Source organism: Colobus angolensis, unplaced genomic scaffold (genome assembly GCF_000951035.1).
Source record: "Colobus angolensis palliatus isolate OR3802 unplaced genomic scaffold, Cang.pa_1.0 Scaffold93, whole genome shotgun sequence".
NCBI classification, from domain to species: domain Eukaryota; kingdom Metazoa; phylum Chordata; class Mammalia; order Primates; family Cercopithecidae; genus Colobus; species Colobus angolensis.
Window position 1 is genome coordinate 2720817 of NW_012123265.1, and position 10847 is coordinate 2731663.

The 10847-nt window shown below is 57.2% G+C and overlaps 2 protein-coding genes across 4 annotated transcripts in view; one reads left to right on the top strand and one right to left on the bottom strand.

The window, feature by feature from the left end:
* Positions 1-849, top strand: part of KCTD19 (potassium channel tetramerization domain containing 19) — a 38810-nt gene extending 37961 nt beyond the window's left edge. The window contains exon 16 of the mRNA XM_011932065.1: positions 573-849. Within this exon, the coding sequence (XP_011787455.1) occupies positions 573-686 (114 nt within the window). The 3' untranslated portion in view covers positions 687-849. The remainder of the gene's footprint in view (positions 1-572) is intronic.
* The window catches only part of PLEKHG4 (pleckstrin homology domain containing, family G (with RhoGef domain) member 4), an 11706-nt gene continuing 1614 nt past the window's right edge, over positions 756-10847 (bottom strand). Inside the window, exons 3-23 of one of the 3 annotated variants that reach the window (XM_011932063.1) lie at positions 10041-10711; positions 9778-9873; positions 9579-9702; positions 9400-9493; positions 8939-9016; positions 8747-8860; positions 8477-8575; positions 8235-8383; positions 7942-8080; positions 7725-7841; positions 6125-6307; positions 5367-5869; positions 5046-5292; positions 4230-4319; positions 3927-4148; positions 3664-3834; positions 3406-3583; positions 2243-2359; positions 1854-2090; positions 1650-1765; positions 756-1452 (exon numbers count right to left, since the gene is read on the bottom strand). In XM_011932063.1, coding sequence (XP_011787453.1) covers positions 1447-1452; positions 1650-1765; positions 1854-2090; positions 2243-2359; positions 3406-3583; positions 3664-3834; positions 3927-4148; positions 4230-4319; positions 5046-5292; positions 5367-5869; positions 6125-6307; positions 7725-7841; positions 7942-8080; positions 8235-8383; positions 8477-8575; positions 8747-8860; positions 8939-9016; positions 9400-9493; positions 9579-9702; positions 9778-9873; positions 10041-10542 — 3582 coding nt within the window. In that variant the 5' untranslated portion in view covers positions 10543-10711 and the 3' untranslated portion in view covers positions 756-1446. Of the gene's footprint in view, positions 1766-1853; positions 2091-2242; positions 2360-3405; positions 3584-3663; positions 3835-3926; positions 4149-4229; positions 4320-5045; positions 5293-5366; positions 5870-6124; positions 6308-7724; positions 7842-7941; positions 8081-8234; positions 8384-8476; positions 8576-8746; positions 8861-8938; positions 9017-9399; positions 9494-9578; positions 9703-9777; positions 9874-10040 lie in introns of all 3 variants that reach the window. The other 2 variants (XM_011932064.1, XM_011932062.1) reach the window with 2 other exon arrangements.

Sequence of the window (10847 nt, forward strand, 5' to 3'; positions counted from 1 at the left end):
TCTGGCCATGATGTCACCATCTGTGTACATTCCTTTCATATTTAACCTACTTTTAAGCATTCTTTACAAAGAAAAAGAAAACGTTCAGTAAGGGCAAAGGAATGATCAAGGGTTTTTTTTTGTTTTTTGTTTTTTTCCTTTTCTGATTCCTTAATCTAATTTTAACATTGAGGTGGAAACGATTTAGGCAGTTTCTCATTGATCTGACACTTCTATCATCAAGAGCACTATTATAACACCTTTTACCATAAGCCCTCTAGTACCCAGTTACCATTAGGCATCTGGCTCATATATGGTTTGTAAAGGGGAAGTCAGCGTGTGTGGCTAGAAAGTGGAAAACTGGTAGCAGGAAACATGTTTTTGACCCTCCAGTCTTTCTGCTTAGTTCCCTGATAGCCATTTCTAGCCCCACCCTGTGAGATGCCCTTGGGCAGAGGTGGGCCTTAGAGCATCAAAAGTCCTCTACAGCCAGGCTTGCCCTGTCCCTGACCCGATGGGGGAACCCCACCCACAAGGAGCTAGAGTAGGCGACTGGCCAGGAAATCAGGGATAAGATTGGCCTTTCCTTCCAGCTTACACTGCCCTTCGCCAGGAAATACGGACGCTGCATGGACCTGCTCATCCAGAGGGGCCTGTCTAGGTCTGTCTCGTACTCCATCCTGGGAAAGTACCTACAAGAGGACTAGGGTGTCCAGAGATGCAGCCCCTTGTGCCCCACCCACCAAGGTTCATGTTAACTGGAGACAGCCCAAGAATGCATGTGCCCATCAGTGGGTACATATCAGTCTACTTTTTATTATAAACAAATAAAACAGTAAATCACACATCAAAGACCTAGACTCCTTCTCTGAGACACCAAAGGCCTAACAACCAGTAAGATAATTTTAGACAACTCTGTTGAAAGTTAATCAAAAGGCATCAAGTCAAAATAAGCAAAATGCCCCTGTAAAGAAGTGGCTGGGCCTGGGGGCCAGGACAGGCAAGCATCAGGGCCCTGTAGAGGTGGACCTGCCCCTATGGTAACAGCTTGGCTTTAAGGCCAGGGATTGGGGATCAGCTGCTAGGAGCCCACCTGTGCTCTTCCTGAGGGGTGGGGGCAGCCTAGTCACTGCCCAGAGGCACATAGTCCCCCACCAGCCTATAGCATGGAAACACTCAATGTCTGCTCTAGCCTATTCTTAACCCACAACTGGGATGGGAGCTGAGGACAGGAGAAGGGGTCATGGGGCCAGGAGCCTATTCAGGCTCTACAACCAGACTCCCCTAGAGAGGCCCCATGCCAGTTAGTCCGACGGCCACACACATCAGAAAGGGTAGTCAACAGTGCTGCACGCGTAGGTTGGAGGAGGCCCAGGTGTCCGCCACACCCTGGTCATAGCAGATCCAGAGAGGCAATGTTCCTTGGAGCTGCAGGTTGCTGGATCTACTGCTCGTCCAGTCCCGAGCTCAGACCTGCAGGGCCAGGCCAGGCATGAATGCCTGCTTCCCTGACTGTGGGCCCAGAGGGTGTCTGGGGAATGGCTCTGGCCCACCCACCACAAGCTCTACCCAAAGTAAAGGGCTACCCTGTGCTGGGAGGGGCTGGTCACAGTCACAGGCCCAGCCTGGGCTGGGGAAGGGCTGGTGGGTATAGGGCAAATGGCACTCACACAGGATAAGTCCTCAAGGCCCCTACCCAGGGCCTGCCCTGACACACAGCTGCTGTCAGAGCCACTGGAGCCACTGACTGATGGGCACTGGGATGAGACCTCTGAGTCCTCAGGAGCTAGGGAGGGAGACTGGGTGAGCTGTCAGCACGGGAGGCCCCAGACCCCAAGCCATGCCCTCCTGTCTCTGGCTGGGCCCAGACATACTCAAAGAGGGCTGGCCGCCCAGCTCTGCCTCAGTCTCCAGTGCTGCTTCCTCCAGGAAGTTGGGGGGATACAGGGGACAGTGGAGACCCAGAAGAGCTGGGTCTCTGTACAGGTGCAGGTTGAGGGACCCCAGAACAGAGCAAGAGGCAGGGTCTCCAAGAAGGGAGTTCGAGGCCCCCAGGTAGAGGCTGTCATAGTCTAACGGGGCCACGGCAATGGACGCCCGAGATCGAACTTCTGCATAAGAGAGAGGGTCAGTTTGGGACAGGCCAGAGCCTAGCCTGACCCCAGATCCCAAGGACAGTGCGGGTCAGCACTGACAGAAGGCCACAGTGCTTCCCGCACAGCTTTCCTACTCCTACCCCGACACCCTGTAGCCTGCCTGCTACCTCGGCACTTCAGGACATAGTTGATGGTGCGGTCGTTGATAGCTTCCTCGCTGGGGGCAATGTCTCGGAAGGCCTTGTTCCCCACACCCATGGACACCATCTCAGCCATGCGCACCTCTGGGTGGAGAGTGGACATAAGTGGGACGCTTCTGGACATAAGCTTGTCCTTGGGCCTCTACCACCCCCTAAATAAGTCTTTCCCATACACCTCCATCCAGCACATTAAACTGTCCTGTCAGCTGAGCCTTTCTTTTTTTTTTTTTTTTTTTTTTTTTTTTTGAGACGGAGTCTCGCTCTGTCGCCCGGGCTGGAGTGCAGTGGCCGGATCTCAGCTCACTGCAAGCTCCACCTCCCGGGTTTACGCCATTCTCCTGCCTCAGCCTCCCGAGTAGCTGGGACTACAGGCGCCCACCACCTCGCCCGGCTAGTTTTTTGTATTTTTTAGTAGAGACGGGGTTTCACCGTGTTAGCCAGGATGGTCTCGATCTCCTGACCTCGTGATCCGCCCGTCTCGGCCTCCCAAAGTGCTGGGATTACAGGCTTGAGCCACTGCGCCCGGCCTAGCTGAGCCTTTCTAGTGCCACTTGCTTCCCTCCCAACAATCCTGTGGGGCAGGTGCCATATTCCCCTTTTAAAGATGAGGCCCCTGGCCAGGCACAGTGGCTCATGCCTGTAATTCCAACACTTTGGGAGGCTGAGGTGGGAGATTGTTTGAGCCCAGGAGTTCGAGACCAGTCTGGGCAATATAATGAGACCTCTATGAAAAAATTTTAAAAATTAGGCATGGTGGCACATGCCTGTAGTCTCAGCTACTTGGGAGGCTTAGGTAGGAAGAATGCTTGAGCTCAGGAGGCAGAGGCAACCATGAGGAGAGAACATGCCACTGCATGCCATCCTGGGCGACAGAGCGAGACCCTGTCTCCAAAAATAAAAAGATAGAGACAGCCATGATGCCCCTGATACTCAGAGAAGTTCATGTTGTATTCAAAGTCAGAGGCAGTGACAGCAAGGCTGCCTGGCTTTGAATTCCTTTCTACTGCACTGGTGGCTGTCGCTGGGCCTCCTCCCCACTTCCCAAGCTTTTCCAGGTCCCTGGGCTCCTGTGGGTCAATGTAAGCTCTCCAGCGAGGGGAGTGTGGGGTGAAGGAGGGGCAGAGACCCACCCTTGTTGTGGACGGCCTGCCTCCAAAGCAGGCGGGAGATGTCAGATGTCCAGGCCTGCTTGATGGCTAGGCTGGAGGCCTGAAGCACAAAGGTGTCCCTGGCCTTGCGGCGGCGGAACCAGATCTCGAAGCGCAGGTTGCTGTCCCCACAGCACTCAGTGAGACCAAGGTCTGCCATCTGTGGCCAGCGGGGAGAGAGGGGCTTGGTAAGGCATGGGTCAGGAACATAAGTGGCGGGGCCGGGGTGGGCAGGCCTACCTTGAAGGAGCGCTTATAGGCAAATGTGTCAACCCCTGTGGGCCCATGGCGAGGCTTGCTGAAGAGCAGCAGCTCCTCAAAAAGGAAGATGCGGCGCACGGACTTGTGGCGCCCAGTGCGCACCACAAACTCGTCCTGTCGCACCAGCTGCCCCTGTTCCTTGAGGTTAACCTGCAGAGTTGGGGGCCAGTGGGTGGCCGGCCTCTTCTGCCTTCTTCTTCCACACCCACCGCCCTTGCCCATCACAGCTTGGGGTGACTCACATCACAGCCCTGGATGGCATCCATGGCCAGCAGGTCGTTTCCGTGCCGCAGCTGGAAGTGCACAAGGCTCTGGGCCTCCCTCAGCGCACTGAGCTCCTGCGTGGGGCCCCCGCAGGCCCGTGCCAGCTCCTGCAGCAGCAGCGCATACTTGCCCATGCGCTGGATGGGCTTTAGCAGGTAGGAGGCCAGGTCCAGGTGGTCCCCCAGAGCTTGCTGCTTGTCCTGTGGGCAGGTGGGAGACCACTGAGTGATTTGGGGGCACTCCCCGCATCCCCTACTCTTCCTAGTCTCAGGTTCACGTACCTTGAAGAAGGTGTGCCCATAGCTGGACATCAGGGCATCGGAGCGAGGCTTATTCTTGCTGTAGAGCGCGTACATCCCAAACTGCACCCTCTACAAGGACATGTGGCTCAGCCCCAGTGCAAAGGGGCCAGCTCCCTAAGGCTGGCACAGGCTAGACCACCCTCAGCTTGAGAGGACAAAGATGCCAGTATATGGCTCCCAGGAAGGCCTCCCCCTACAGACCCAATCTGCCCTGCTTTGAACAAGGGGTGATCTGGCGAGAACAGTACTGGGCAGAGGGGGGGTATGCCCACAGGCCCCTGAGGAAGAAGCCCCTTGCTCTCGGACTGAGCCCCTGCCTTCAGCTCTGCTCCTCCCATGGCTCTAAGAGCTCACCTCACTTGGGACTGTCCTGCTCACTATACTCAGCCACCTCCTTGGCAGGCCCCCTTCCTCCACACGACCTTGCACTCTGGGTGGGACACTCACTCCAGCCCCTCCCCTATTCCTCAACTTAAACATCAGCCCCTCAAAGACTTCCTCTTGTACCAGGTGTCCTGGCACCGCACTCAGGCCCTCTAAAGTGGAGCCCCTGCCCTGCCAGTAATTCACAAGCATCTATTCTACTTATTTTCCTCCTAGCCCCAACTATAATCTACAAGTATCGTTCTTGCTTCTATGTCTCCTCCACTGAACTAAAAGCACCCTCAGGTGCAGAAGCTTGCCAGTCTTGCTCATAGCTGTACCCAGCACAGGGACCGGCACCAAGTATGTGCCCAGCAGCAACTTGGGGAGTGTGGCAGAATGAGCTGATACCATGTGGCCTGTCGGGCTTACATGGCGCAGGAAGGCATAGGCCACTCGTGGTGGGTGCCGGGTGCAAGCCTCCAGCTCACGCAGGAAGAAGTGGCAGTGGAAGTCCCGCAGCTTCTCCAGGTTGCCAAAGAGGTGGGCACGCTGGCCACGGAGGCCCTGGGGCACATCGGGGCGATCCAGCTCGGGGAAATAGTTCTCCATAGTGTACTCTAGAGCCCGGACATACTCCCGCTCCGTGGCCACCATCTCTGCCAGCACCAGCTGTAGCCTACCAGGTATGGGGAGTCAGGACCCAAGACATTTCTCCTCTACTGCCCTCCCCACCCTGCCTACTACCCACACCTGTTGGGGCTCCTGGGGTCAGAGCTGCCCGGTGGAGGCACAGTAGAGGATGCCTGGGGCGGGGCACCTCCTCCAGCCTCTGGTCTGCGGCAGGCAGCAATAGTGGCCGCGTGGTGGCGGTGGCGGGCAGGTTCACTGAGACTCTGCCCCAGATTCCGATCGAAGCTGTAGGCCTTCCTCAGGGGAGGATGGGCAGGTGCAGTGGGGACCTGGCTGACACACAGGCTAGCTGTGCTGCCCACCGGTGGTAACTTCAGTGAAGCCTCAAGCTTTTGGTCCAGGGCTAGCCAGGTGTCCTGGCATCGTGCCCAGGCCCAGCGGCACTCCTGGCGGATGGCCTCTGAGCCCAGCCCTGTGGCCAGAGCCCACATCTTTCGGAAGTGGGCAGGAGGCAAGTCAGGGTGCCTGGTCCAGTGCAGCTGCAGCTGCTGCAACACAACCCCTGGGCGTTCCTGCTCCAGCTCTGCCAGCACTCGCTGCCCCTCCTCAGCCCACATCGAGGCCTGCAATACCAGGGCCGGACACCCATTAGAGAAGAATCCTGCCAAGCCCACTGGACACTCTGCTCCTCTACCCACTCCCCATCCCCACAGGATGCTGCCCAGGACACAGCCCCAGTGACTGGGTTTTAGGGTCAAACTGAAGACCAGGGAAGAGAACAGGCAGCATGACCAAGAAGAGCTCACGCTCTGCTGAAGCTGGGGCTGCCACCCCTCCGGCCTCACGGATCACTTGGAGCTGGGGAGACTCTCACCCACCTCCCTGAAGAGCTGAAACAGCCTCTCAGCATCCGCCAGCCGCTGGCACCGCTGGGCCAAAGCCCTAGAGAATTCAGTCAGTTGGGCTCGCAGGGCCAGAAAGCGTGCCCCAGGGGGGCCCAGTTCAGCCGCCTCCCAGCCAGTCAGTGGCTGCAGAAACTTCTCCCCTTGCCTGACCTGCTCCTGCAGAGACAGAAACTAGGCTCAGCCAGTCCAGGCTTGGTGGTTCAGCCCCCAGACCCAGATCCTTCCTGCTGACATATCAACATGTCCCCATCAAGTCTGTCCTGTGGTGGAACACCTACCCCTTATCTCCCACTCGCCACCCACATCCACTCTCCTTCTCCACAGCCAAATTCCCTACAGGAATCATCTATCCTCACCATCCCATCTCGCTCTCCACGCCAGCCCTCTCTAACTCCACTCTGCCCCATCCCCAGCGCTTCTCAGGCCTCACTGACTCCACCTCTCAGCGCCATTCAGCCCACTCTCTGCTGGGCTCCCCCGGCTCCTCCCCATGCTCCTGATTCTCCTTACTCTTCTCCGGTGGCTGGTCGTCCTCCCCTTCCCTCACCTAGGCCATTAAACACTGGGGATCCTGAGGACAGTGCACTCAATCTCCCAGGCACTCTCGTGTAACTGACTTCAAACGTCATCCAAACACCTGGACCCATCAAGTGATCCTCTCCAGCCAGACCTCTCCTCTGAGCTCCAGGCCTGAGACCCAAGGGCCCTCCTCTCATCCCTCACAGCCATCTCAAAAGCATGCCCAAGACTGGACTCTTGAATGCCCTTTCCCCCAGATGACCTCGTCTCCTAGTCTCTCAGGGAACAGCGCCCATTCATCCTTGCAACATCCCTGTCCCTTACCTTCCCACACGGGTCCACAGCAAATCCCATCAACTTCTCCAGCCCATCTCCCCTGCCACTATCCTGTCCAGAGAAGGCATTATTTCCCACCTGGACTACTATAATTGCCTCTTCACTGCACTCCCCATGCCCATCCTCCAAGTCACTGTCTACTTAGAAACTAACGTAATCTTCCTAGAATATGGATCTGATTATGTGGCCTTCCTGATTAAACTTTATACTGACTGCTACAGGGCCCAGTGACGTGGCCACTGACCAGGCTTATCCCACCACAACTGCCCCCACTCTTTCTCCCTCTTTGCTCTGCACTTCAACCTCACTGGCTTTATGATTCCTCAGGCACACCACTCCCTCCTGCCACAGGACCTTTGTGCATGCTGTCTTCTAAGCCTGGAATATGCCCCCATCCTCAACCCTCTTCTGCCTGGTTGACCTCAACTTATCTTTCAACTCTCAGCTCAAAAGTCACCCAAAAAAAGCTTGCCTGACACTCCTGCTGGGTAAAATCTTGGTTATACCCTCAGGCAGAATCATCTGCACTGATTCTCTCCAGAGATCCTGCCTGGGTTTACAGGCACATATATGACTGTGATTAATTATAACTGATATTCTCTATGGGACTATAAGGTCCAAGAGAGCAAGGGATTGAATTTCTTTCACACAGTTCTGCATTCCTAGTTCCTGGCATTGCATCCCAATACCCATGGCATGAACAAGTGACCACACATACCTGGGCAACCTCGTACAGCTCCCGAAAAGAGCCTTGGGCCTGGAGCAGCATGTCCAGCGAGGGCTCCCCAGACTCCTCCAGTGCTGGCCAGCCCACCTGCTGCAGCCACACTTCAATCTGGAGAGGCACAAGCAGGGAAAGGTGAAGAAAGCTGCTATGGATTGGGGGCTCACATTTGAGATCGGGGCAGGGCCCACTCTGGGCAAGTAGTTCCGACCTGGTGCAGTCCGCCCTCCCGGGCCTCCAGTGTTTGGACCAACTCTAGGGCCTGTATTCGCTGGTTGCTCTGTAGGGTCAGTTGGTGCAGCAATCCATCCACCCGGTCATATAGCTCGTCAGCCTTGTCCATTGCTGTCCTGGTGTAGGGTATACCATCTTAGACCCCCTGCCTTGCACCACTCCACCCTGTCCTGGCACCCACAATCCTGCCAGGTTCTGAGCTAGCCAGATGAGTCCTGGCATAGAATATGGTGGGCTGGGGCAAGATCTGGGGGCCAGGCTTGTACCCACCTGTAATCTGGACTCAGGGTCACCTCTGGGACCTCTTGCTTCAGCCATGTCAGCTCCTGGCCCCCCTGGCATTGTAGCCATGCCAGCTGTGGTGAGTCTAGTACCTGCTGCATCAGGACCTCTGTCTGCTGTAGCAGCTGACCGACCTCCTGTGATTGAGGGCAATAAGCAGTGGAGGTGGCCGTGGGAGAGAAGGAGGGAGACAGGGAGCATTCATGGAGGGATTGGGAGGGGACACTCACCCCAGACTCCATGGGCTGGGGCACAGCCTTCACACCTTCGATGGCCCCCTGGAGTAGGGCACAAGCTGCCTGGCAGTTCTGCAGTAGGGCTTCCAGCCGCTGTAAGCAGGGGCAGGCATGACTGGAGCAGCACGCAGTGTTGGTCCCGGGCTTCCTGGGTTCCAGGCCACTGCAGCCAGCTTTGTGCTGCTCAAGCCAGTCCCAGAGAGGCTCCTCCGCAATCCCAAGTTGCCTATATAACTGCCCCCACGCCCCGCCCAGTATACTGACCCTCCGGAAATCCAGCCAGGCCCGGTGGCAGTAAGGCAGGCCTCCTCCTAGCGAAGTGGGCAGCCCCGCCACTGGGATGTGAGTCAGAAGGCTTTGAGAGGGCAACTGCTCCAGCTACAGGAGAAGGTGTTGTGACCCAGGCCTAGGGAGGACGCACCCCGCCTCTACCCCTAGACTAACTGGGCTTAGTACCTGCAGCCCGGAAGGCACTTCCTTCAGCAGCATGCTTCCCACTAGCAGCACCTGGTACACGGCCCCTGGGGCTGCTTCCTGCAAGGAACCTGAGCTCAGCCCTGTCCCCAACTCTACAGAAAAGGGCACAATGGCTCATGCCTGTAATCGCAGGAATCTGGGAGGTGAGGCAGGAGGATCACCTGAGTTCAGGAGTTCGAGATCAGCCTGGCCAACATGGTAAAACCCCCTCTCTACTGAAAATACAAAAATTAGCTGGGCATGGTGGCAGGTGCCTGTAATTCCAGCTACTCAGGAGGCTGAGGCAGGAGGATCACGTGAACCCGTGAGATAGAGGTTGCAATGAGCCAAGATCGCGCCACTGCACTCCAGCCTGGGCAACAGAGTGAGACTCTGTCAGAAAAGGAAAAGGAAAGGAAAGAAAAGAAAAGGAATGAGGGGAGCTACAATCCCGTACTCACTTGTAGTTGGCTGAGCCCAGAGAAGAGGGAAGAACTTGGGGAACAAATTCGGGCATCAACTAGCACTGTCAGTCCCAGTGCCTGTACTTCGGGCCTAAAGGGGTGAGCTTCAGTTCAGTACCTGACTCCCAGTCCTCACAGCTGGCTCAGGCTTAGTCTCCCAACCCCCGCCCTCAAACCTGGGGATGCTTCGCAGGTACAGCAGGAGGCGGATGAGTTCCTGGCTGCTGCACTCAGGCTGAAGCCAGGCTGGGCTGTGGGCACACAGAAGCAGTACTGCCCGGCCTTGGACATCCCGAGTCCCTGTGGGGAGGAAGCAGTGAACTCCTGCCCCATTGGGCCACTCCACCTCCACCGCCTCTAGGCCCTCTCGGCTACCTGGCAAGGTGGCCATACCACTGGCCAGCAGCTCCCAACAGAGGTCTTGGGCCAGGAGGCAGTCAGCAGGCTTAGGGAGGCTGGATCCACTGGGGGCTTGGGAAGGGAAATGACTTGGGTCTGCCTTGGGCCACCTATCCAGAGACCCCTTCTTGGATCCCGGCTTCAGCCTGAGTATGGTCAGAGACCTCCAAGGTCTTGACGCTCATTTCTCCAGGCATCCCTATTCCCTTCCCAGACTTCCCTAGCCCAGCCTTCCTTACCTGCCTCCAGCAGCTTTGATGATTTCTCTGATAAAGGGTCTCCAAGGCCCACAGGGTTGCTGTCCAATCCCCCAGGGCTCAAGCCAGATGGCATCACCCTGCTTGGACCTGGGTCCACTACCAACCCTACCCCTGGCGTGTCACTCTCACCCTGTGCCAAGTTGAGGTGGGAGGACATGGAGCATAGGAGGCTCTCCACTCCAGAGGGACCTGGCCCTTCTGACAGGACTGAGGAGCTTTCTACTTTGCCCCTCTGGGCATCCCCCGACTCATCTGCGGCCAGGAGTAACTGAAGCTTCCTGGACAAGGGGCTGCCCTGTAGCCCCTCATCCTGGGCGGCCCCGGTTGGTGGTCTCGGACAACCCGGGTCCTTAACATGCATCTGGGAAGCAGGTTCCTCCTCTTCCCAGGCATCCCTGAAACTGCACACAGCAAATCTCCAGTCGGTGGCATGGCCCTGGGAGTCTGGGGACTCATCCCTATCCTCCAGGGGCCTTTCCATCACGCCCTCCTAAAGGTGGGCCTGCTCCTGGCCAGTGGGAGAGGGCTGAGCCTCAGTGTGAACCAGGCCGAAGACAGTCGAGTGGGATTCAGTGGGCAATGCAGGCAAAAGGCATGGGCCGCAGGAGGTGCCAGTCTTAGTGCCAGGGCACAGGAACTGCAATTCAGGCCTGGGGAGAGAGAATAATGTTAGGGGCGTCCCTCTGTCCAGGTCCCCTGTCGGACGCTCGTGGGCCTCTGCTCCGTGCGCGCCCACCCTCAGCGTCCCCACGGCCACGCTCTGCAGGCCCATGCCCGTCGGGGCGG